The sequence below is a fragment of the Phoca vitulina genome, unplaced genomic scaffold, assembly GCF_004348235.1.
Source record: "Phoca vitulina isolate PV1807 unplaced genomic scaffold, GSC_HSeal_1.0 scaffold12, whole genome shotgun sequence".
NCBI classification, from domain to species: Eukaryota; Metazoa; Chordata; class Mammalia; order Carnivora; family Phocidae; genus Phoca; species Phoca vitulina.
The window spans coordinates 4,431,875-4,459,133 of record NW_022589715.1 but is presented as its reverse complement, the minus strand read 5'-3'; the positions used below and the strand labels follow the sequence as shown (position 1 = coordinate 4,459,133).

The 27,259-nt window shown below is 35.6% G+C and overlaps 1 protein-coding gene across 4 annotated transcripts in view; it reads left to right on the top strand.

The window, feature by feature from the left end:
- Positions 1 to 27,259, top strand: part of PRKD3 (protein kinase D3) — an 86,324-nt gene that overhangs the window by 22,335 nt on the left and 36,730 nt on the right. For all 4 annotated transcript variants that reach the window (XM_032410303.1, XM_032410304.1, XM_032410305.1 and 1 more), the window contains 4 exons: positions 17,782 to 17,920; positions 19,472 to 19,603; positions 20,744 to 20,901; positions 25,599 to 25,791. In XM_032410303.1, coding sequence (XP_032266194.1) covers positions 17,782 to 17,920; positions 19,472 to 19,603; positions 20,744 to 20,901; positions 25,599 to 25,791 — 622 coding nt within the window. The remainder of the gene's footprint in view (positions 1 to 17,781; positions 17,921 to 19,471; positions 19,604 to 20,743; positions 20,902 to 25,598; positions 25,792 to 27,259) is intronic.

The window sequence follows — 27,259 nt, the reverse complement described above, 5'->3', positions numbered from 1 at the left end:
TATTGGGACATAGCATGCTCATTCAGTAATATCTTGCCTGTGGCTGCTTTTATGCTACAACAGCAGAGTTAAGTAGCTGTGACAGAGACCATATGGTACACCAAGCCTAAAATATTAGTATCTGGTCTTTTATAAAAAATTTTTCATCCTTGCTCTAGTTTATATAATATGCATCTTTATTTCATCAGAGATGTCTTCAAACAATATCATACTATTCTAAGTATGATGTAATGTATACCTTAGAATAGTATATTTCTATTTTCTTTTGTCACTTGTACTATTGTACATTTTATTTCTGTAAACAGTTGATTCTCATAATTTGTGATAGTTATATTCTGTAAAGTGACCTCAAACATTAGTGAATTAGTGAATTAGTGAATATTGAAGAGTTGCTCCTAGGGGAAATACAGGGTTGGGTTCCTGTGAGCATCTGGTCACAAAATTTTTGTCAACCAGTAAATACATAACGTTGTTTTATATGTGTTTCTGTTTAAAGATGCCTTATTTAGTATATATAGGTGATTCATTAACATTGATCTCACAGCCAACAGCACTGTAACTTATGCCTGAATGAAGCTTCTCTAACACACATATTCTCTCCATAAGGCATATTATAGACTACTTGATCTTAGGAACACTTGACAGCACTTCAGCATGATGCTTGGGGGGTCATTTTAAACAGAAAAATCACCATCAAAAAAGCCCCCAAATTCAGAACACATGACAATAAACAGACCGTGAAAAGGACATGTGTTTTTACACCGTGAGAATTGAAACAAGAGCATCACCTTGTTTGACTTCAGCTGGGAACATGCACAAGAGTGACTCAAATTTTTTGTCTTCTTTGCATGTCTGTGAATGACTGTAAAAGCACAGAAAGTATTGATTTTTGGTTACAAATAAATTTTGGCGAGTAGGCATGTTCACAGATCTAGAATCTGTGAATGATGAGGATCATCTGTTGCTACAAATCCCACAACACATTGTTTTTCTTCTTGCTTTTAACAGTAAATTATGTTTTAAAGAAATTAAAAGTGAGAAAAATTACCTTTTATATTTACTTCCATATTTAACGTTTTCATTACTTTTCATTACTTTGTGTTGGATCCAAACTATATGCAATATGTTCTTTTCTCCGGCTTCATTTACAATTTTTGTCTTCTTGGTTTTCAGCAGTTTGAATATGATTGCTTTATTGTGGTTTTTTTTTTTTCTGTTTTTGTTGCTGGGGTTTGTTGAACTTGGTCTTGAGGTTATAGTTTCCTCAACTTGGGAGACTTTTTGTATTCGTTAAAGCTTCCTTTAGTCTTTTCCTGTGTGCCATTTTTACTGCCCCTACAAAATTTTCCTGCACATGTTTGTTTGCTTTCCTCCTCGTCTTTCTATCTAATATTTAGGCTTTCACTTGAAATATATAGTGTAATGGAAAGCTGTATTTGAATTGCCCCCAGGTTGTGCCATGACCACATCTTGAGTGAATGCATTATTGTAAAATATTTTTCAGTCCCAGCCTACTGTTGGAAATAGGTTGAAGGAGTGTGGACCAAGCTCCTTATTAAAGTTTTCCATGATTCAGTAATTTTTGATAAGATAGTAAATTGATTACAATCAAATGAACAATCTCTAATATATATACTTTGACAAATACACTTCAATGTTTGTGTCTATTTGTTTTCTTTATAAAATCTTTTTTTTTTTTTTTTTTTTAAAGATTTTATTTATTTATTTGAGAGAGAGAGAGCACATGAGAGGGGGGAGGGTCAGAGGGAGAAGCAGACTCCCTGCCGAGCAGGGAGCCTGATGCGGGACTCGATCCAGGGACTCCAGGATCATGACCTGAGCCAAAGGCAGTCGCTTAACCAACTGAGCCACCCAGGCGCCCTCTTTATAAAATCTTATCCAACTACTTTTAAACACCCCACAAAATTTTTTGATAACTGTGTCAGTGGCATTTCCTAAAGACCAGCTTTTTTTTTTTTAATTAGGAGCAGAATCTTCAAATTTTGGTTTGTCATATTTATGCAAAAGTAGCTAAATTTTCAAAAATCTTTATCATAGGCCACATGTTGTGAAGGATCAAGATTTTTAAATGTTTACAGATTCCACGTATGCGGTTTCATGGTTACATGCAACTTAGTTTGTAACAATGATTTTCAACCCTGGCTGTCCCTTAGAACAATCAGGAAGCTTAACAGACCTTTCCCCAGACCAGTTAAGTCAGGCTTTCTGGGAGTAGAGAGTCTGTTTAAGAGCTCTACCTATGGTTCTAAGGAGTAGCCAGAATCAAGAACTTAAGTGTAATGGAAATCAATAAGCTTAAGAGACCAGATAAGTAATAAACTGAAGATATTTTTTCCAAATATTTAAATTGCATATTTTGTTGTATGAGCTTGCCATCATATAAAATATAATTATATGTATATTTTAAGTCTTGTATACAAATTCATAAATTCAGTGAGGTCTGCATCTGATTATAGGTTACTATGATAGTTGAAAATTTTAGAAAAATAAGAGCTAGTGATTTCATTTCTTTTACTTGGCAGTTTGCAGAGAGCTAAATAGTGTGGTACAATGAGCCTTTACCAGGGGCCATTATCTGTATGGCTTCATGCAATTGAACAAATATTTGTGGTGCACTTATTCTGTTCAGTCACAAGGCTGGATACTGTAGAGTTACCAAGATGAAAGATAAATTTTCTGCCCCAATGATTTATGCTCTGGAAAAAGAGAAGATGAGTGAATGTAAAATTACCGTAATATAGGGTAGATCATGGTAAGCCCAGAAATAAAGGTACAAAATGGTAAATGACTAAAGGAATAACTACCATCTCATTCAGGAGGTAATGAAAGCTTGCTTTAAACCCAACTTTTTGCTTTTATTGTCACCAACTATGGCCCTTCACCTGAGGAAATAAACCTTAGTGGCTAGTAAAGTGCCCTGCTACTACTTTGATAGCTTGTAGCATGGATAAAGCAAGATGCCTTTAACATCCTCAATAATCAGAAACCTGTGTATTTATGCACATATGGACTTTTCCCCCCATGGGCAAATGAATAAAGCTGTATGATTCTGCTTCCTAGTAGTGTTCTAAATTTTATGTGAGCTAGAAATCCGTGGTGATTTCTGTTCTGTTCATGGTAATTTCATTTACCATCTCCACCATCATTTTTCTTCCAGTACATTAAACCATAGTTGCCTTTTATGGAGATTGTGAGAATAGTAAAACATAACATTTTATATATATCCATTTAATTACCATGTGCTATGCTCTTCATTCCTGGACAACTTGTGTTTAAACTTTCATTATATTGATTGTTCTTTTACTTGAGTATAGCCACCATAAAACTGTAAGCTCTGTGAGGTCAGACATGTCCACAGTAGGTGTTCAACAAATATTTTTTGGTTGAATAAATTTTAAAAATTCATATGAAACAGTATAGTATGGTTATTAAAAACATTTGGGGTCAAATTTGGGCTTATCTCTACCACTTACTAGTTGTGTAACCTTGGTTTCTTATCTAAAAAATGAGGTTTAAAATAGTGCTCATTTCATGGTTGTGTGTGTATAGGTATATTATTTGTGTGTGTGTGTGTGTGTGTGTGTGTGTGTGTAGTAAATTTGTTTTGCTTAGCCCAGTACCTAGCATATAGCAGTCTCACAGTATTAGTTTCTTAATAATAATATTAATCTGACCTTAGTGGTTTCTAAACTGAAAAAACAAAACTTAAGTCACACATACTTTGGGAACCTTTTTCTGTTGGGAGTTTATTGGAAATTAGTGGTGATCCAGAAGTGAGTGAAAGCTACTACCAGTTAAGCTTATGTTTCGCTTTTGTGCTTTATAGAATATACACATGTCATAATCTATTTTCTGCTGTGTAGAAGACAACCCAGTTGTTCCTTAATCTGTATAGGTAAATTATTCATGTTTTCTATTAGCTCTACAAATGTTCTCTTTATTGGTGCAGAAAATTGGAGGTTAATGGTATATCAGTTCTGTGGCTTATCTAATTGTTCTTGGGCCGTATGTGTCTATTTCATGTGCGTTCTTTAGCTCCTGAAAACCTGTGATTTTTGTCTTGGTATATTATTTTATAATATAATAGTATATTATATTCCTCAGGGGATGAGGTAGTTATATGAGTCTTTAGATTAATGGTGATTACAGATGTGACTTCAGAATCACAATTTTGAGCTCAACTGATTTAATTAGTTACTATTATTGAGCAGTGAGTAAGCATGCTTTTCTGTATTCCTGCACCGTATGCACATTCCCAAGGACTAAACGGCCAGAAGGAGCCTATAGAGCAACTACAAAGGCCTAGGGATAGTTAACTGAAACTATATAAGATCTTTTGATAGCAAAAGAAGGACATGAAAACTAACCAAGAGTACATTAATATTTCCATTAGGAAGAGAATGAGTAAAGTATTTTTTGATAACTGTCTTAAGAAATGGATGAATCAGATATAAATAAAATTTAAAAATTTTATGAAGTATTTAAAAGACTTTGTGAAATGTATTATCATATTCTGAAAAAAGAAGACTAACAGTGTATAATTTTTACTTCCCAAATTAAATTATGTTTTCCATTCAAGGTTTTATTGGGATTCTTTTTACCCTAACAATATTTTTCTAAAGTTTAAAAAAGTAGGCAAAAGCACTAAGTTAAAAGTCTGAAAAATAAGAAAAAGGGGGGAGAAAAACAGCTACAATAATGGAAACTGTATATGACTTGAACAGTAATAGACCCATCGTACATTTTAGGTATATGGCTAAGGAGGCATGAGAAATAAAAGAGAATCATTTTTCGGAAATGGAGTTGAGAAAACAAGTTAGGCAATGAGAGGAGCATTAACATAGACCTCCACTTAACACCTGACACCAGGATAAATTTCAGAGGAATTAAAGTAAAGGTTAAATATTGAGAATTTGGATCAAAGGAAAAAGAGAATAAAATGGAATTGAATATTTATCAAACTTACAGAGAGGGGGATATCTCACTTTCATATCAGGAAAAGGAAGCACAAGGGTAAAGAACAGTTTACAGATTTGAGTATTGAAAATTAAAATATTTACATATATAAAAATAAAAACAAAGATAAGATTGGAGAAGTACTACACAAGTATTAAATATCTAACATCTTTCTTCTGTAAAGAGCTCATGTATTGGTAAGAAAAACATTGATCTCTAAATATTTAGTCAAATGATATAAAAATACATTTCACAAAAATATTAAATTAGTAAACAGGCATGTGGGGAAATGTTGAAAATAGTAGTAATAAATACAGATTAGGTATGGTGTTCAATTAGGGGGAAAATGAAATTGGTATTTCCAGTATAGATGAGGATATATAAAACTTCATAGAAATAGAAAGATTTCAGACTTATATTTAGTTAAAATTGGGATTGAATTCTAATACAGATAATACAAAACATATACATTGAGATTTTTGTTTGTTTCCAGGAAAATATCTAACAGATCACTTGTAGTTGAGCTTTGCTTAAAACTTGGATATGACCAAAAGTGGTCACTCTTTGAATTCAGTCCAATTTCATGACACGTTCCGAGGGCGGATTGGGTGGAGTTTCTTTTGTTGTTGTTGTCTTTAACTTAAGCCAAAAATTTAGCTTCCTTTTCTTGAAGATTTGAAATGCTTCAACATTTATGTTACATTGAAATTGGTTCTGTCTTACTCATCTTTCTGTCCCCCCAAATGCCTTAGTCTCAGTAGACATTTGTTAAAGGATACGTTCTACCTGCTTTTACTGCTGAAAATAATACTGCAAATAATCTGTGGTGATAGTTAACCTCTGTTGATTAAATGATTTATAGAAAGAAATAAGCAGATAAGCACCAGTATTCTTTTCCATTCTGTTTCATGTATTGGTACCTTAGTTGTACCAAACCTGCTGTGACTAGTTTATATTTTCCAGATATTTAATTCAAAGAACTCTTTCTTCCTAGGATTGTGCAAAAGGCCAGCTTCTTGAAATACTTGAAATTCTCAAAGTTATTCACTCTGAGAACACCAGTAAACCTTTTCCTTATTCCTTGTAAGAATGTAGATTAGCACTACTTAATTGGCAAATATTATAGCTCCAATATCTCATTTTAATGTATAAGATTAAATTAAACCAGTGGTTCTCAACCAGAGTGATTTTGATCCCTGGCAACATTTAGCAGTGTCTGGAGATTTTTTTGCTTGGTTGTCACTACTGGGGAGAGAGGGCGTGCTATTGGCATCTAGTGGGTAGAAGGCAGGGATGTTACTGCAATGCTCGGGGGAGCTCCCCACAACAAAGAATTATCTGGCCCAAAATGCCAGTTGTGAATCTTCTAGATGTAAAAGGGTATGTATTTTGTATGGGTATGTATTAACTCAAAATTGTAGTTTGAGAGCTTTCAAATAGGATTGCTAGTTTGGCTTGGATGTGTTTGTTTTAAGTATATAGTACACTGTTTCTGTTGTGAGTATGGATATAGTTAATGTAAATGTTAATTTTTATTGACGTATAGTTGACATACAGTGTATATTAGTTTCAGGAATGAATATATTTTTAGATGTATACAGTAGATTCCTTTATCAACATATTGGCTTATAAAGCAGACTTAGCAACAAACGGTATCTCTGCCTTCTAGGAGTTTATATGCTGAAGAGAACGCTTAAACTGATGAAACTCAAAGAACTAGTGAGACTGGCTATCAGGAGAACTGAGAAGGCAGACAGATCTGAGCAGCAGGTAGAATTGAGATTGAGCCAAACGGAAACTAGATCTCTGCTGGGAGGCCACCACCAAAGAGTCAGATTACAGTGAGCAAATCAGAACCCAGGGAACAGCCCAAAAGCTTTGCCCAATCTTAGAGTGATTGTTTGTGCATGGATTCCCAATGTCAAAATTACATTAGTGTTTAAACTTGTACTATTATTTTTTGTTATTGGCGTATGTTTAAAAAAAAAAAAAGAATAATCCAAGAAAGAGATAGCAGGGTTCTAAAGCCAAAGAGACAGACTCAGGGTGGAGATTTTGATTCTTAAACTTTGTTTTGAAATTATAGACCCTTTTCAGGTCACTTACTTCAGATCTTCATCTGGAAAGCTAGGATCATGATTCCTACCTTCATTAAAAAATTACGGTGATAAAATGTAAAGCTCTTAATGCAGTGTCTGCCACATAATTAGTGCCCTCAAAATAGTAATACTCATAGTTTTAAAATCTCTCTTATCTGGAAAGATCATTGATCCTGTTCTGTTCTTAAAATTTTAGTAAATACCAAAACATGTATAGAATTTTTTCTGTACAATGACATTGCTTTACTCGTGTCTTTTGATTTTAGTATTTAGCATATGACAAACTATAAAAAATTGAGATCAAGTGTTTATTAGAGGACTGGGATTACTTGTTTTAGGAGTTTTGAGAAAATTAAATGAGATAGCAATGCCAAGTGCTTTACATGGTGCCTGGTGCATAGTAACTACTCTCCGAGAATGTTAGTTCCTCGTGTTCTTGATTTCAAATTGCCAAGAAGCTTAGAAAATAGCACTATGATGCTACTGCTGTATTGTGTTAATTTGTTGAATGAACATAGTAAATGTAATTGGAGTAATAAGAAAGGAAATTGGCCAACAGCAATTCATTTTAAGCTGTAATGGTATTTACTGAAATTGAATCTAACTAAAGCAAAACTCTCTGCTTTCAGCTGATTTAAAACATTTGTTTTTCGTTTTGACCATTTACATGACACTAGACATGAAAAATCTTTATGTATCCTAGTTTAGGAGTGATTTTGATCTACTCGTCAAGTGAATACATTGTTTCTGCAGACATGGATTGGGTATAATTTTCAGGTCCTGCTGAAGTAGAGCAAAAACCCCAGCTGTGTCTTTTGTTTTCTGGAAACCAGTTGTCATTCTGTGTTAGTTTTTTTTTTTTTTTCTCCCCTATTTCTACTACAGCTGTGTTGCAGTGGCTAGGTGACATCTTACTCTTTACCCTACATTTTTTGTCTTGGCAAAATAATGTCAGGCAACCATTACTAATCTGGAGGCTCAAATCGGAAGAAAGTTGTTTTTTGTTTTTTGTTTTTTTTCCCAATCCTGCTAGATATTCAGGTAAATATGTTGGCTAGGATAGAAAGTTCCAGAAAGTTTGAATTAAAGATAAACAGAACTGGGGCGCCTGGGTGGCTCAGTCGTTAAGCGTCTGCCTTCGGCTCAGGTCATGATCCCAGGGTCCTGGGATCGAGCCCCACATCGGGCTCCCTGCTCCGCGGGAAGCCTGCTTCTCCCTCTCCCACTCCCCCTGCTTGTGTTCCCTCTCTCACTGTGTCTCTCTCTGTCAAATAAATAAAATATTTAAAAAAAAAAAAAAATAAAGATAAACAGAACTAATAGCAAAACAAGTAAAAAGGAAATGAAAAAAGATTACTCTGGTTTGTGTCAAAGAGAAATGGTGTTAAATGAAGCAGCTCCTCTAATGTATCATATCCAGAAAATCCTAGGTTGAAGATTAATGATGAAAGTTCAGAATAAATTCAGAGTCCCCACTGAATAATTTTCTCATTGACTCATCTAGACTGTAGTGCCATCTATCTGTATATAGAAATAGTCATTGAAATTCTTCTCTTCAACTACATACTTTCCTGAAAAATGATGTTAAATAGGATATTTGTTTCTGGGAATTTTATTAGTGTTAAATTAGTTACCTTTGCTCTCTAGTCAACAGCTTTTTTCAGTAAATTAAATACTAAGTTCTAGGTACTGGACATTCAGTAGGGAGTAGGAAAAGAGAATGCGCTTCCCCTTGTGGAGCTTATTTACTATGATCTGGTTTATTATTAGACTTACTATGATTTACTTGACATCAAATTTAAAATTAGTATTCAGCTTCTCAAAGTAAGTGAATGTAAAGAAACCTGTGGTGCTGAGAATGTTCTGTATCTTGACCTGGGTGGTAGTTACATGGGTGTGTATGCATGTGCATGTATGTGGTGATCTATTCTAATTCAGATTATTGCATTTTACTCATATTTCAGTGTAAACTTTAAAAAAAAATTAGATGTGCATTGAAACTCTGCAGTGGTTCCCATTGCACTTAGAAAAACCCATAGTCCTTTAAAAAAGTGTACAGTAATAAATTTTTGTTCAAATAGTGTTAAATTCTGAAGTTGTGTTAATGTATAAAAATTGTATTTGACCAAGGAGAATTAAAAACTTGAAAACTTCTACCTCATCTAGCATTTTACTGATAGGAATTTTATGATATGAATTTAAACTGTTCACATCAAATAGCTCTCAAAATATAGTATTGCTTGAAGGAATTTTATTTGCAAGTATTGGAACCTTTTAATTACAAACAAGTGTCAACACCATCAAAAGTTATTTCCGTAAGATGGTTCTAGAAAGATAAGATGCTCTGTTTTTTATTATTGAAGCCATCTTTACTGCAAAAGTAAAGACATATGGAATGTTAAGTGGGCAAAGAGAGCAGTGCATAAGGGGTGAGCATTTGATAACTTAGAATGAAATTCCATTCCTCTCCCATATGGACTGGGAAAAGACTTCATTTTGCACAGTCAAGAGGAGTCATTTGCAGTCTGTAGAAAGCAAGTCCAGAAAAGCCTGGGGGGAATTTGGAATGAGGCCCAATTAAAGGCCTATTTTACTTCTACCCTGCTAGTTCTTTTGCTGTCTCTTTCATTTCCTATTTTCTTCTTTTAATCAAGGCTTAGGTAGGCTAGGGAAGGAAATATGGGCATGTGTAGTTTTCAGAACTTGGTCAACTTCCTTCCACATTTTCCAGTCTCTCTATATTCTTGACCCCTTTATTCCCCAGAGCAGTGTTTCTCAGCTTCAGCACTGTCAACATTTTGGGTTGGATAATTGTTTTGTGCAGTGTCCTATGCATCATAGGATGTTTAGCAGCATCCCTGGCCTCTGTCCACTAGACACCAGTACCTCACATTGTAACGACCCCAAAGTGTCTCAAGACATTACCTTCTAGGGGACAAAATTGCCCTGATTAAGAATCCTAGTTTAGGAATATACTAAATAAATGGCCAGTGACAATTACAGTTACTAAGCATGTTACCACCTCTGCTGCTCTTCTAATCTTGTTCCCTATCACAAATTGCTTTTTTCCCCATGAAAGTAGAATGCTTAGAAAGCATTATACCATTTTATTAGCTAAGACTTGCATTCTGAATGGTAAAGAGAAAGGAGTCCAATGAAAATAGTGGATTTATAAATGTAATCAAGAATTGATTATCATTAGTTTGCTAGAATATTTATTCCTCTTAAAATTATACAATTTTGAAAGGGAAAAAAGTTCTCTTTTGTTCTTTTCTACTGGAGTCTGGTGTAGGTAAACAGCTATTATTTTGGTAAAGCTCTCTTTTCCTGTATAGGATGTTTTATTGGCATCAGATCATTTTGAGAAATTCAACATATATGCTATTAAATATACAGGGTTTTTTTTTTTTAATATTTTATTTATTTATTTGACAGAGATACAGCGAGAGAGGGAACACAAGCAGGGGGAGTGGGAGAGGGAGAAGCAGGCTTCCCACCGAGCAGGGAGCCCCATGTGGGGCTCGATCCCAGGACCCTGGGATCATGACCCGAGCCGAAGGCAGCCGCTTAACTGACTGAGCCACCCAGGCGCCCCAATATACAGGGTTTTTGTTTGTGTTTTTTGATATGTTGTCCAGGACTTATTAAGGGTTTCCTGTATAATGAGAAACATTTTGAGGAATGTTTGGATTTGGAGTTTTAAAGATCTGTTAATCCATTAAAAATGGTCAAAGAATATGAATAACTAGTGTATACAGAGGAAATACAGTTGTCCCTTAAGCATGTAAAAGATGTTCAACTTCTTATGATTAAAACTATACTGAAATAACCATTTTTTACCTAACATTAACAAATTTGCTAGGACTAAATTGTGTCTCTCCTCCCCACCCCTCACATTCATATGTTGAAGCCTTAACCCTCACTCAGTGTGACTTTGGAGATAGGACTTTTAGGAAGTAATTAAGGTTAAATGAAGTCATAGGGTTCTAATCCAATAGGATTGGTAGCTTTATATAAGAAGAGGAAGAAAGAGATGTGTCTGTCTCTCTCTCTCCTGCCATGTGCATTTTTGGAGGAGAGGTCAGTGAGAAGGTTGCTGTCTGCAAGTGAGGAAGAGGCCTTTCAAGAACTTGACCATGCTAGTACCCTGATATCAGGAGTCTAGCCTCCAGAAATCTGAGAAAATAAATTTGTGGTATTTAAGCTACTCCATCTATGATATTTTGTTAATGCAGCCTAAGCTGACTAATAAAACACTGTAAAATAGAATGTGGAAAAAATAAGCACTCAATATATTACTTATGGAAACATGAATTGGCATGGTCTCTATAAAGAACATTTTGGCAATATCTAAAAGTGTCAAGGGGTGCCTGGGTGGCTCAGTCAGTTAAGTGTCTGACTCGTGATTTTGGCTCAGATCATGATCTCGGGGTCATGAGATCAAGCCTCTAGTCGGACTCCATGCTGGGTGTGGAGCCTGCTTAAAATTCTTCTTCTCCCTCTCCCTCTTTTCTGCCCCCCTCACTCTCCCACCCCCATGCAATTGCTCTCTCTAAAAAAAAATAAAATAAAATAAATTAAAATGTCAAAATATTCTTTGACCTAGCAAATCTACTTCTAGGAAGTAATCCTATTCATATACTCAAAAAGTGGAAAAAGATGTGTGTATAAGATTATACATCAGGTGTTGTTTGTAATGACAAAAGATTTGAAACAGTAGCTAAGATTTATATAGTGCCCAAAATGGATCGGTTCTAAGCTTTTTATGTGTACTCATTTATTTAATTCTCATGATCACCTTATGAAGTAGGAGATAGAGAAACTGAGGTTAAGTAAGTTAGCCACAGTTACACAGTTAGTAAGTGAAATGGATCAGGATTTGAACTCAAAGCAGTTTGGCATTACTTTTATTCCTCGACTCCTATCCCATCAGTAGGGAACTAGTAAAATAAAACTATACAATTGTGTAAAACAACAACAACAACAACAACAAAAACATTTTAGGTACAAAATATCTTCAGAAGGATACTAAGAAAAACTGGCAACAGTGTTGACTGTGGCAGGGATAACTGGGCAACTCCAGCATAGATTTTGCACTATGCTCTTTTGTACTTTAAAAATTTTGAGCCATGGGAATAAATTACCTATTCAAAAATAAATTATATTCTTAAAGAGTGTATATTATATCCCAAAGTATTAATAAATATCTGTGAGTATACATGTGTATATAAATGATTGGATGAATAAATAAATGGGGAAAGTAGATAAATCTCCGTGCAGAAAAATTCCAAATAATTTATATACATACTCTGCCTTCAAGGAGAAGGAACACAACTCACCATTCCTTAAGAGTGGGCTGCACGGGGGTGCCTGGGTGGCTCAGTTGGTTGAGCATACGACTCTTGGTTTTGGCTAGGGTCATGATCTTGGGATTGTGGGGTCAGGCTCTGTGCTCAGCATGGAGTCTGCTTGAGATTCTCTCCCTCCCTCTGCCCTGCTCTCTTCTCCCCAACCCCCTGCTCATGTGCACACATGTGTTCTCTCTCTCTCTCAAATAAATAAATAAATAAATAAAATCTTAAAAAAAAAAGAGTGGGCTGCACATAGTGACTGACTTACAAAGGGTACGGGTATTAGGGGTTCAGAGGGAATAGCTTTGCAGTGAAGAAACCTGACAAATTCTGCCTTAGCCAGATAATCAAGGTCTACATCAATAGCAGTAAATCATGTTGGTAGTAGGTACGCTTGATATGATGTGATGACAATGACACTTTACCTCTGTGATCTTCCCCAAAACCTGTAACTCCAATCTAATCATGAGAAAAACATCGGATTAATTTTAATGGTGGGGCATCCTATACAATACCTGATGTTTAGTCAAGGTCCTCAGAACCCAGCAATGTCTTGAGAAAACACTGTCACAGCCAAAAGAGGCCTAAGGAGACATGATAGCTGAAGGTAATGTGGTATCCTGTATGGGATCCTGGGACGGAAAAAGGAAATTGAGTAAAAGCTAAGGAAATCTGAATGAAGGAAGTATGGACTTCAGTTAATGTATCAGTATTAGTTCATTAATTGTAATGTACCATATTAATGTAAGATGTTCATAATAGGGGAAACTAGGTGTGGGTAATATGGGATCTCTGTGTACTATTGTCTCAATTTTTCTGTAACTCTAAAATTGTTCTTAAAAATACGGTTTTTTAAAGTCTGTTTTTTTAAGAGTATATATATAAGTATATTAAATAATATAAAAGTAAACTTGAAATTCAGGTGTCCATGTCTTATTCCACAGACCTTAACCATAAACCTGGGAGGAGAGCCTTAGCATCTTTTAAGGTCCACAGGTGATTCTAGTGTATGGTCAGAGTTGAGACATGGCTTAACAATTTACTCCTGCTTGAAAATCTTATTCCTGAATTTTTTTTAAAGATTTTATTCATTTGAGAGAGAGAGCACGAGAGGTGGGGGGAGTGGGGAAGGGGCAGAGGAAGAAGACTCCCCAATGAGCAGGGAGCCCGACACAGGACTCGATCCCAGGATCCTGAGATCATGACCTGAGTTGAAGGTAGATGCTTAACTGAGCCACCCAGGTGCCCCTCTGAATTTTTAAAAATTATGAAGTGTCAATACCTGTATATTCAAATCATTATCAACAAGGTTTTGCTTTTTTGTTTTTTGTGGGGGGAGGGTTTCCTAGTATAATTGTTTAGATCTTTCAAAGTGTGTACTCATGGTTTATTTCCTTGTTTCTTCTTTTTAGATGTTTATCTTTAATATGCCCATGTCTCAAGACTTCATAATGTTTTTAAAACTTGGCTACAGTTTTTCTCTGATGTTCAGTGGCAATGTTTAATATTCTCTTGCTTTTTTTTCAGGCCCTATTTTCTGTAACTTCATTTTGTGCTGACTTTTCAGATGATTCCTAAATATCCTACCAAGTCACAATTACAAATCATAATTGTGAATAGCAGAAATCTATTTTTTACAAGCTATTTAATACATTTTTCCCCTTTTGGAACTCTGTAATTTCTCAACCATATAGATGAATATAGTTTATGTAAACATTTGCTAGACTGGAAAATTACTTCATTCTTTATCATCACTGAAGGCTTTCCAGCCTGGTACACAAATACTTATTTTAAGTAAATATTCATAATACATTCCCTGTCATTCTTTTTATTTGCTCTTCAGTTTCTTAATGCCAATATGAATTCACTAGGTCATGTGTTTATCAAGATTATTTTATATGTATTTTTTTCTAAGCTACACATTTTTTGATGTTTTTCTTCTTTCATTAATGTGTTTATTTAGCTCTTTAGTTTTTGGGACTTCTGATTTGGTCAAAACAATACTAATGATCCATGTAATTTACCAAAGATAGATTTGAGGGAGAAGTGTTCCTTCTTGTTTTGCTTTCCATCTTCTCACTGAATAATCCAGACCCTGCTACCTCTTTCCTGACCAGTAGCTTCAGCCTTCTTTAGGAGCTTGCTCTGGTCTCTTCCTGTTCCAGTCCCTACTACATGTCAGCATTATCTTTTTAAGATAATAGATTTGATCATGTCGCAGCCTTGCTCTGGGATTCTTTCTCTCTTCCCCCCTTAGATATAAGATAATAAGAACCATTAGTACTTACTGATCATGGTACTACTTTATAGCATCAACTAAATAAATTTTGACCAGAACCCTATAAAGTCAGTATTCCTGTTATTCCAAATTTATAGCCAAGAAACAGCATAGAGAGGTTGAACAGCTTATCTAAGGTGCTATATAGTTAGTAGTGGGCAAAGCCTGAACCCCAATCTGTTGACTCCCAAGTTTCTTTCTTAAGTATAGTCCCCATGGGGCTCCTGTGTGCATTTTTGCCCTCTTTCTACCCAGCCCTCCCCTCATTCTTCAGTCATAGGGGTCCACTCAACTTTCTCCCATTTATGTGTTTTCTCAACTACGACCTTTATACTTTCACTTTCACTTTCTGCCCATGGAAACCTTGCTTCTCTTTTTTATCACTGTTAAGGTGACATTCCACATTCCCGGTTAAAGTTTTTTCCCCCTCTTATAGAATTTTATTTTTCATTTTTGGCATTTCCCTTACTATGTTATACATTTGTTTTATTTCCATCTTCCTACTAGATTGTAAACTCCTGGGAGGGGATGTCTGCCTTACCTTTACAAACCATGGGACCAATGCCTTGAACTTAGAAGATATGCAAAAAATGTGGAACTTTTAAAATGAGTTTTATTCATATAAAATTTTGTTTGTTTTTTTTTTAAAGATTTTATTTATTTGAGAGAGAGTGCAAACAGGAGCAGGGAGAGGGACAGAGGCAGAGGGTTGATCCCAGAACTCTGGGATCATGACCTGAGCTGAAGGCAGACGCTAAACAGACTGTGCCACCCAGGTGCCCCTTGTTAGTCATTTTTATATAAGGATGGAGTGTGGAATTTTTTTTTTTTTAAAGATTTTAATTCATTCGACGGGGGTTGAAGGGGAGAACAAGCAAGGGGAGAGGCAAGCAGACAGAGAGGGAGAAGCAGGCTCCCGCCGAGCAAGGAGCCCTTATGTGGGGCTCCATCCCAGGACCCTGGGATCATGACCTGGGCTGAAGGCAGCCACTTGACCGACTGAGCCACCCAGGCGCCCCGGAATCTTTTTTAATTAATAGTTAAGAACTGTTGCAACTAATTTATGGAGATGTTTTACTCCTATTAGATGTTTTCTAATTTGATAATACTTAATAAAATTTTATAACATTTTAATTTCAAGCTTTAAAATGTAATAAAAATGTTTTTTGATTCTGTATTTTTACTCCCTATCTTTTCAGTTGAAAATTGTTATACTGTTAGATGTATGTTTAAAGCATATTATAAAGTTTTGTCGGTAACTCAGTTGAAAGTAGAATATTATAAAAAATCTAAATATTTCTGTACTTTTTCATTATTTACTCAGGTATAAAAAAATGAAATCAACTCAAATTTCTAATTAAGTCATTGTTTTCAATTTTTTTAATTTAATATTTTTCCAATAAAATTTAGACCTTTTTAGACAGATATATATATATATATATATATATATATATATATGGATTTTTAATGGGAAAATTAAGTTCAGAAGATAAGAAGACATCTCCAACTAAAACACACACTATAATATCCTAGATTCATGTTGGAAGTGGGCCACAAATTTAGCTTTACTTTTTCCAGTGAGTGAAGTAAACAGAAAACATGATTAGTTGGATGATCAAATTGTTCATATTACAAAACCAACCAGAGAAATTTCTTTTATGAGTCCTCAAAAAGAAGGGCTACCATATGAAGTAGGTGAACCATATCAGCAGCAGCATCCCTGCAATAAATGCAGTTACAGTTTAGAGTGACATACGTATCAAGCCATTCAGTGCAGGCCAGTGACGTACTGTATAGTGCATTAAAGGGTATTCTCTGAGGAGCCAAAATAAGCCCAAAATATCTCAATTCTGAGATAAACTAAAGAAAATTGAAATACGTAGAGCAGCATTTCCCAAGCCACTGGTATTTTAGATGATCTTGGTTTTGATTTAGAAATTAAAGTTATTTTGTAAGGCAAGTACTTAAAATTTTCTCTTAAATAACTTTATTAACTACAAAAACTTCTAGAGCTCATACCTTCATATTTTAGTCCTTGGTATGCCAATCCCCAAAGTGTCAGCTCTGTAGTCACAAAGTGTAGAAGCCTTGGAATAATATACATAGGGCATGTGAACAGATCTGTAAGTCTCCTGCTCTGGTCAAAGGTTTTTTAAAAGAGCAAGTTACCAGGGTGCCTGGGTGGCGCAGTCAGTTAAGTGTCCAACTCTTGATTTCGGCTCAGGTCATGATTTCAGGGTACTGGGATCAAGCTCTGTGTAGGGCTCCATGCTCAGTGATTTTCTCTCCCTCTCCGTCTGCCCCTCCCGCTTGTGCACATTCTCTCTCTCTCCCTTCTCCCTCCCTCCCTCTCTCAAATAAATATTAAAAAAAAAAAAACAGTAAAAAGAAAGTTACCATAAAGAATCATGTATTTGTAATAACAGTGAGTAAAGAAAGTATTAGATGCTAGAGACCATAGGTGCATTTGTCAAAAATGTTGGAATTGATACTCTTGTGTCGGTAGTTTGGGAATTATTAATCTTCTACTAGCACCATTCAGTAGAGTTTACCATGATGATAAAAGTGTTCTGTATCTGCACAGTCCAAAATGATAGGCAAGCCAGTAGCTAGGGTGGTGATTAAACGCATGAAATGTGGCTAGAGTGACTGAGGAGCTGAACTTTTAATTTTATTTTATTTTAATTAAATTTAACTGCATTTAACATGGCTAGTAGCTATAGAGGAAGCTCAGTTCTAGAGGACAGGAAAGACTGCTTATCTCAGGCAATGTAAGATAGAGTAGCAGTTAAATTCAAGATTATATTCTCCATCAATAACTGGATAAGGAGAATCCCATATTTCTAAGAGACATGTGCTTTAAGATAATCAATAATTATATTTAAGCTTACTGTTCTATTTTTGAACTTGAACCAAGGATGCTTGAGTACATGGTTGATCTTTTAGATATTAATAGAATTGTTAGCAAACAGTGTTAAGTTAAAAACTACATGTAAAGTTCTTTCAGAAGATTGAGACATTTACTCATAAAAATAGAAACCTATGGGTATACTGATATAGGACTGTTTTCATGTAGTTTCCAGAGTGTGGATTCTTTGGCATGTATGACAAAATTCTTCTCTTTCGCCATGACATGAACTCAGAAAATATTTTGCAGCTGATTACCTCAGCAGATGAAATACATGATGGAGACCTAGTAGAAGTTGTTCTTTCAGGTAAGTAAATAGCTCCTTTCATTATGTTGTCTTTTTCTTCACCGAGCCTTATTTTTTGTACTAAATGCTATGTTCAGTTATACTTAGTCTTCGTGGTACAGTTGCTTAACTTCTTTCATCTATAATAATGGTGACCATGTGAATTTTACTTTCAGGAAGGTTATATCACAGATGAGAAAGTAGGAAAATAAGCCCTGAATTGTTTATCTGAATGTTACTAAGCTAAGGGAATTATCATTGGAACTGGAAGAGGAATATACTCTTTGAGTCAACGAAATAAAACAATTATACTGAAGTTCAATTTCTTTTTCCCCATTTCTGTGAAGAGCATAGAAGAGGAGAATTGGGGTCCAAAAAGAAAGGAGAAAAGGAGGAATAATGAAGATGTGGAAGAGGAAAGTGCAATACTGAATGTCCCCCATGATTTCAGTATTGCTCCTTCCCTGTGTGTTCTCAGTGGGCATTTTCTTACCTCCCTCGTTTCCCCCTCACCCACTCTTGCTATTTGTTGTTCCTTAGCTCCTTTTATTTCTGATCTCATCCAGCAGCAGATGGGCAGGATTGTTAGCGAGGAATGTAAAGGAACAAAGAATGCACTTAGTAGGCCTACAGAACTTCTTGTTTGACAGGAAAGGAGGGAGGGAGAGAGGAAGAGAGAAAAGAGAGAGAAAGGGAAGGAAAGCCAGCCAAGAGTCTAGACTCCTCCACCATTTTTTCCACTCTCAAACTCATCTCTGCAGCCTGTTCTTGAGATCCTCTCTATCAACACCTTTCCTTATTAGTCCTTGATCTTTCCATTCGTCTAGCCCCTACATTAGTCATGCATCTGCACCACCACCCCATCATGTGTACATTTCCCAGTCCTTCTCTTCCTCTCCACTCCAAAAGGGCTTCACTTCTTGTCCTCCCTGGAGGTTGTACTCCTATCCATTCCTTCTTTGCACTAGACCCTTCATCAGGCCACAGGGATATCCACTAATGACTTGCAGGTGGAGGTGAGAGGCTAGCTACTGGTGGATGTGTCTACTAGTGTTCAGTTGCTCACAGAGGAGAGGAGTCTCTTTTTCTTAACTACTAGGACTATCAAGAAGACAGCTTATGCTGAGATCATAAGTTAGAACTCAGAGTGTTTACAATTGAGGTTAAGTTCCACAGTTTCTGCAAGTTTCACATTTTGTGGGGTTTTTTGCCTTTTTTTTTTACTTTACTGTTCTATTTCCCAGTGCGTTATAAGTTAAACAGTTTTTAATTATAAAAATAGATGTACCAACTATTTGTGATCTTATCACTATGTAAATACGTTTTTGGAGGTTGAAATACCTACCTACAAACCTACTTTTGGAGCTCAAATTATTTGGAGTTGATGAACTTCCTAAAATAGTTTGAAAACCACAATATTAAATGCTGAAAATAATTTATTTTTTATGATAAATGAAACTTTCAAAGAAAAAAGATTCCATGTACTTTGACATAAGTGAATATGGTCAATGTTCTTAATCTCATTGCCATTACAGATATAGGGTTTATTTTGCTACTTTTCTTTTTAAAAAGCTTTGGCCACAGTAGAAGACTTCCAGATTCGTCCACATACTCTCTACGTACATTCTTATAAAGCTCCCACTTTTTGTGATTATTGTGGTGAGATGCTCTGGGGATTGGTACGTCAAGGACTGAAATGTGAAGGTATGTGTTCTAAGTTTTTGTAACATTTGAAATAGGATTTTGTATTTGCATTTTCTAATCATTAATGAAAGAATAAGATCCAGGGGTGCCTGGGTGGCTCAGTCAGTTAAGCATCTTCTTTTGGCTCAGGTGATGATCTCAGGGTCCTGGGATCGAGCCCTGCATCGAGCTCCCTGTTTGACAGGGAGTCTGCTTCTCCCTCTCCCTCTGCCCCTCTCCCCGCTCGTGCACGCACTCTCTCTCTCTCAGATAAATAAAATCTTAAAAAAAAAAAAAAGAATAAGATCATTGGTTGGTGACTAGGTGGTAACCAGGGTTTAGAATTGGACAGATATGTTTTTCTGAACTAGAATTGCCAGGGGGCAGGAGTCAGGTGCACATTTCTGAGTCCTCTAAGTCCTTAAGGTGGAGAATCAATAAAGTTTTTCTGTAAAGGGCCAGAAACTAAATATTTTAAGTTTTGTTGGCTAATAGTCTCTGCCACAACTACTTAACTCTGCTCCTGTGCCATGAAAGCTGTAAACAAGATGTAAAGAAATGAAGAGCATGCTGTGTTTCAATAAAATGAATTATGAACACTGAAATTTGGATTTCGTGTAACTTTCACGTGTCATGGGAGGGGTTAGTATACAGTCCACAGTTTGCTGAAGTGTTTAAGTTGGTTGTTCTCAAACTTTCCCATGTATCAGAATCACCTCAAGGACTTGTTAAAGCATACTTTTCTGGAACCCATCCCCAGAATTTCTGAATCAGTCAGTCTGGGGTGGAGGCCAATAATTTTACACTGAATTTTTTGGCTTCCACTTAGCTTGTCATCCAGGTTCTTAATTAGGATAACTATTGCTGCCAGAGAAAATAAATTAAATAAAGAAGCATGTATTTTTTATGTAACATACTTTATATATTAGTTTCTTTATTTTTTTTGTTTATTTGTCAGAGAGAGAGAGGGAACACAAGCAGGGGGAGTGGGAGAAGGAGAAGCATGTTCCCCGCTGAGCAAGGAGCCTGATGCGGGACTCGATCCCATGACCCTGGGATCATAACCTGAGCTGAAGGCAGATGCTGAACGGACTGAGCCATCCAGGTGCCCCTAAAGTTTCTTTAATCTACTATTTTTTTTACCTTTTAAAATATATTTAGGCTGTGGATTAAATTATCATAAACGATGTGCCTTCAAGATTCCAAATAATTGTAGTGGAGTAAGAAAGAGACGTCTATCAAATGTATCTCTGCCAGGACCTGGCCTCTCAGTTCCAAGACTCCTACAGACTGAATATGTGGCCCTTCCCACAGAAGAGGTGTGTATTTTAAGGCAATAAAAGGGCATTTTACTACTTATTCCTTATGTTTCTAGAGGATATATGACATCATCCTAGAATATAAATATGTACTAAAGACTACTCACATTCCTACGCTTCAAAAACTTAAAATGTATTACTGGAGACAGAGTTTACTAGTAGTAATGAATTGCATTTTATCTACTTTGGGACCACATTATCACTTGGACCACTGCATTAACCTAACCAGTATCCAGCTTCTGGTTCCCATACTTCACTTCATCTTACATACTGGAGCTAGATCATTACATTTCACTACAGCTTAATACACAACTCTGATTATATCACTCCCTACTAGGAATTCTTTATATATTCTATGTTTCCCATAATCTGGGTTTTTTTTTCCCCCCAACAATCTGTTCTATTCAACATTCCCTGAACACACCATCGTTCCCTCTACCTTTGCTCTTATTGGTGTCCCTTCTACATGCTTTTTCCAGATCTAGCTCAACAGCTACTTTTCCTGGATTCTCCTGTTACCTAGAAGTTACTTTATTTGCTGAATGCCAGACCACTTTTCAAACCTCTCTAATGGTGTGTATAGCATTCTAACTTAATATCATAGTGTCCTCAAGGAATTTATGATCTGTTTAGAGAAGACAGTGCTCATGTCTTTGTGTGCCCTACCATGTGCAGCACAATACCTTGTAATTAGTAGGTATTCAGTGATGAATGAATGAACCCATTGATCCTCACAGTATTCCAGTGAGATGTCTTAGTAGATCTGTATATAATGAGACAGTTGAGACTCATAATGGTCAAGTAGTAACTTGACTCAAGTCACAGAGCAAATTGGTAAGCAACATTAGAATTAAACCCAGATCTGATTATTTTTAGGCTAGTGATTTTTTCCTAATATATTGTACCTCTGAAGAATAAAACAGTAGATCAAGGAAGAAAGAAAGAACTTGCTTATTTGCTAGTATTTAAAATGACCTCCATCCGTAGATTGCAATCTTATCATTTAGTTGTTTCTGTAACCCCCTTGGTCTTCCATAAATTAATGGCAAAATCAAGCCTTTGGGCTATTGTCCTGATATCCTAGTCACAAGATTTTGCTGTACGGAGGCATCAGAATAAAAGCTTCTGAAGTTCTTTCACAAAAATCCCATGTTTCCATGTTGTTTAGCCCTAATGAGAAATGTTTAACTTAGAAAAAAAGAGTGCTATGGTATAAGGAACTGAGAGCAAAGAATTATAAAAACATATGCAAGAGCTCGGGAAAAGACTGGTAATTGAAAAGTTAGTGCATTTTATAGATGAATTGCACAGGAAACTTAGTTAGGAATGGGGTCTGTAGGATAGAGAGATGTTTTTTTAAGAGTCCCACAAATGATGCTGAGATGCCATCTACCCCAGATAAGTAATACTAGATTAGGAAATAGCAGGACAGAGCATATGAATAAGGTGTTAAGTTTTAATTCATTATTTTATATTTTATCCTGAAGATGAAAATTCCTTAGGGAAGGAGAAGAAAATAAGAGTGATATGTTTGTATTGGTTAGATTGTGGAGAGTATTTCAGAACAAGTAGAAATCATAGAGTGGAATGTGTCTCAAAAAGGTTGTTTTTATCAGTCCAAGCATTCAGTCTCAAAAAGGAAAAAGGTACAGTAAGAGAAGAGCTCACAGAGGAAAATTAGAGAAGGGAGAGTGGGAAACGAGGACACTCTAAGGAATAGAGGAGATAGTAATGAGGAAATGAGTGCAACCTTGAATCTGAACCAAAGTTGGAGAAGAACTAACTCCAAATAGCTGCGAGGTGAGAGCCTCCTGAGTTCTGTGTGGCAGGCTTCATGCTGGATGCTTTACTTGTCTTTTGTCATGTAATTTTCACCACAGTCCTGGAAGGTAGGCAGCTCTTATCCTTATTTCATAGATAAGAAAAGTTTCTGAGTGGTCAAGATAGTAACCTTCAGTGACCACTGAGATAAGCTTGAAAAAGGCCAGTTGGGAATAGAAACTTCTGAATCTGACTCTGAGGTGTCATCGTTTACATGTAAGAAGGCAGTTTCTGTTACAGCGTCTGAAGTCAGTCTAAAGGGAAGCAAGTAAGAAGAGGGAGGAGCACAAGAAGATAGGCTTTTCACTGAATTTGGTTACAACAGGACCACTAAGGTTGGAGAGACCAGAACTGAATGATGGCTCTTTGGAGATGAGAGAAAGAGGAATATTCCTAGCAGTACATTGGGGCAAATGCCCAAGGGGCCAGGACAGGACAGAATCAAGGTAGAAAGAAACTGATGGGGCTAAGTGTGTGCATAAAAGTGGAGGTATTTTTTTTCACTGAATAATATTCCAAAGTGAAATATATATAATTAGGGAATTGCCCCCTTAAATGCTTTTATTGCCTTTATTATCGCATCTAATTGAGAGTTGGCAACATTGTTATAAAGTTTTTGTGAGCATATGTTCACTTAAGCAAATATTAGTTGAAACTCACACTGTGGAAATAATTGGATTACTTTTAGAGAATTTCTGGCTACACATTAATAAGAAATAAGAATTTAAGTAGTAGTTTGTAAAGAGGGGCCATTAGAGCAAGGCAAGAGAAGAACTTTCACTCAACTGTATTTACTCTAGTCTCAGTGGTCCCATTTTCAACAAATGCTCCAGGGAATTTTACCAGTGTCCTCCTTCCTCCAAATTCTGGTTCAAGCTTCCATACCTTTCCTGCCTTCCTCACTCCACAGAGTGGTAAACCACAGTCATTAGTGAGATTGTAGCATATGCCCAGGTATGTTGAGATGGGGAAAAGATTAAGAATCACTGGACTTCTATGTAGAAGACCTAAGGCTAGGTCTTGATTTTGATACTAGCAATTAGTAATATTAATCCATTTGAGCCTGTTTTTTCATTTTTAAAATAAATTACTGCTTGTACTAGGCATGAAAAATTAGGTGGCTGCTACAAGCACAGTCCCCTGTGTAGTTCTTTGCACACATGCTGTGTACCATGTCCCTAATACCCAATCCCAGGAGGACCTGACAAAAGGCAGTCAATCACCAGCTGGCTGTTGGCATATGAAGGGGTCTGTTAGAAGGTTCTTCCTTACCAGGGTATCCTATATATTTGATGATGACTGGCCAAAATCAGTCTTATTCCATCTTGAATGTTTGAAACTTGAGACAAACCAAAAGTGGTAGAAGCAGGAGAAAGAGAAGCAGAGTGTTGAGAATAGGGAGCCAGGGATGAACAAACGAACAAAAGCCTACAACATCTGTTTCTGGTTCTTGCTGGCTTCTTTATTAGCTTTGCAGGATCACTGTGGCACTCCTTTTGCTGAGGGTGCTCTGTACCTGGCTGCCTGGCGGTAAGCCAGACCAGAGCAGGAGACCTTGGGGAGCTGAAGCAAGCAAGCAAGTTTGGCTTGGGTTTTAACCTTCTTTTTGTACTTTTCTTAAATTAAACTGCTTCATAATTTGCTTTAGAACATTTGTGGCAAGACATTAGTGAAAAACCATCCATCAGAGATTATATTTGTGTTCTTTAATGTTCTCCTCCATTTGTATGTCCTTTTCTTTTTCTTCTTTTCTGTCTTCCTGCTTTCTTCCAAAAAGCCTTTTTTTTTTTTTTTAACTCCTCCCTTCACTTCTTTCATACACTTCTGTCTCTTGGTTCCTTCTGGTTTCTTCAGCTTTTATTGGTTGAACATTTCAATGCAGAATGATTCGACTTCTCTGGGCTACAGACATTACTAGTTATGGAAGGCATATGAAAGATCTCAGGACCTCAGTTCTAGCAGTGAAGGTGCAAGCAGCTACAGCAAAATGTATAATACATCTAGATGGTCATTAGGTATTTTGTGCTTGAGAGCATGGACTGTACTTCATTCATTTTTGCTTGTGTGATACAAACTGAAGGGGTCTGGCCTACAATATAATAATCAATGAAGGTTGAATGAATGGGATAGGCCATATTGAACTGGCCTGTAATTTAATTTTATTATTTCCTTTGTATATATAGAAAGGACCATAGCTACAAATATCTAGTTATCCCTCAGGTTACACAAAAATTTTTAATCAACACCTTTAATTTTCCTTTTTGCTCATCTAGGGGAAAAGGCCCAAATACTTAAATATCAAGGAACCTCCTAAAGCATAAGTACTGGGGCTAAAGTTGTTTAATTTGTATCTGCCAGTTTTTGTATCATCATCATTAATTAGACTTAAGTTTTTAACAAACATATTTTAGTATTTATAAAAAAATTTGAAAAACCAAGACTTGTTTCAAAATATTTTCAGACATCATGTTCAGTAATTCAACATGAGTAATAATAACACTTTCTGAATTTAATTTTCCTATGATTAATTTCTTGGTAACGTTTTTCAAGGGATTTAAATATGTCATAAATTCATTTTAAGGGTTTTGTTTTTTATTTGTAAAATGTTGTATGTGCCTGGCAAATAATAGTTCACAGGGAATATACATATGTGAAGATGAAAAAAAAATTTTTTTTAGCATAAATAATAACAAAAACATTCGCACTGTTCACATTCAAGTATTGGTAAGTTAAGCTTCCAGAGGAAACTGCTGAGATGTACATTTTTAGATTCTTGGCTTTAATGTTCAAAATAAATGACTTTTGTGGTCAAGTCCTGCTCTTAATACTTTGTTTTTAATATTGACTTATACTTATGAAAATTACTTATGTTTTAGTCACATGTTCACCAAGAACCAAGTAAGAGAATTCCTTCTTGGAGTGGTCGCCCAATCTGGATGGAAAAGATGGTAATGTGCAGAGTAAAAGTTCCACACACATTTGCTGTTCACTCTTACACCCGTCCCACAATATGTCAATACTGCAAGCGGTTACTGAAAGGCCTCTTTCGCCAAGGAATGCAGTGTAAAGGTAGGATTGGTTGTTATTCTTAAGTACAATTCAAATGTTTTCATTAGCAGATTTGATTCAAAATATTTATTTCAGAAGCGTTAGGCAAAGAAATTGGTTTCCTAGTTGTTAACTTAAAAATTAAGACAATACATGCATACACACACGTACATTATTTATTTATTAACAGCTGCTCTCTGCAGTATATGTACTATGTACCAGGAATTATGCTGCAGAAAAGTTAGAATCTAAACAGAAAAACTAGAATTTGGTTCTATAAGGTATGGTTGCTTAACACGAGCCAATATGGGACAGTTAGTAAGCAGGTAAGCAGATATTTGAGTTTAAAAAATGTCTTTCTGATTTCAGAGTCAGACACTACCCAAAATAAAAAATAATGCTTTCCTCTTTCCTTTAAATATTCATACTCACAAACAAACATATTACAAGAGTTTTATTGTTTTTGTTTTTAATTATGTAGCTAGGAGAGCTGTATCAAAACTGTTATTCCAGATTATAATCACACTGAAATAGGAAGAATATAGCAGAAGCCACTGGAATTGTGATAGGGATTATCCATATTTGGATACAAAGCCAGAACACTATCAAAATATTCTAGAAACATCTCTTAATGAACCAGGTTTTTAATAGAATACTGGAATATTTTTTCCTATAGTTGTGGAATGTTTTTATGCTTTTTAAAGATGATTTTATCTTTTTGTCTCATAACTTCTTCACAACAATGCTGTACAATATAGTGAAAACCAAAATAGAGTTTAAAATGTCTTATTAATTATTGAGCCAGTATGCAGTATAAGTAGCCTATCTGTAATCCTATGTACTTATTTTTTATGTGATTATTTTAACAGTTCTTGGTATCATACCTTTTATATAATAGATGTAGTTGTGGAATTGAATTATCTAGTTTTATCTAAATAAAACATTAGAGTTGAGGTCTTTGCAGCAATAAACCTATTTATAATACAGAATCAAGTTAGTTATACATAAATTTAACTTAAGTATATAAGAAAACTTGTCTTGGCAACATATGGCAACATAGGAGAACATCAAATAGAGAACAGGTCGTGCCTTTGTTGCCAGGTATTTAATAACTAGCAGACAAGCATAATTAAATGTTGAAATTCTATTTCAACAACTTACTTTTGAATATGAGTTAATATATAAATTAATACTTTAAAATATCAACACTAAAGTGTATTGGCAAGCAGCCACTAAGGAATGTTTTGGGAAAGAACATTAATAACAGATGTGCAAATTCTAGCCAACAAATAATCTTAGTAAAGATTGTAAATAGTGCTGCTCTGTTGAACAGAACAGAAACATCCTAAAACCATATGCAGAGCAGTACGATATTTTATAGAGGACCTAAAATATATATGTAGATTAATGAATTTTGAAATAAAACCAGTTAACTCTGCCACTGGGTTATTGGTTTAATTTCTTAGAACTCTAAAAGAATAATGTTTTG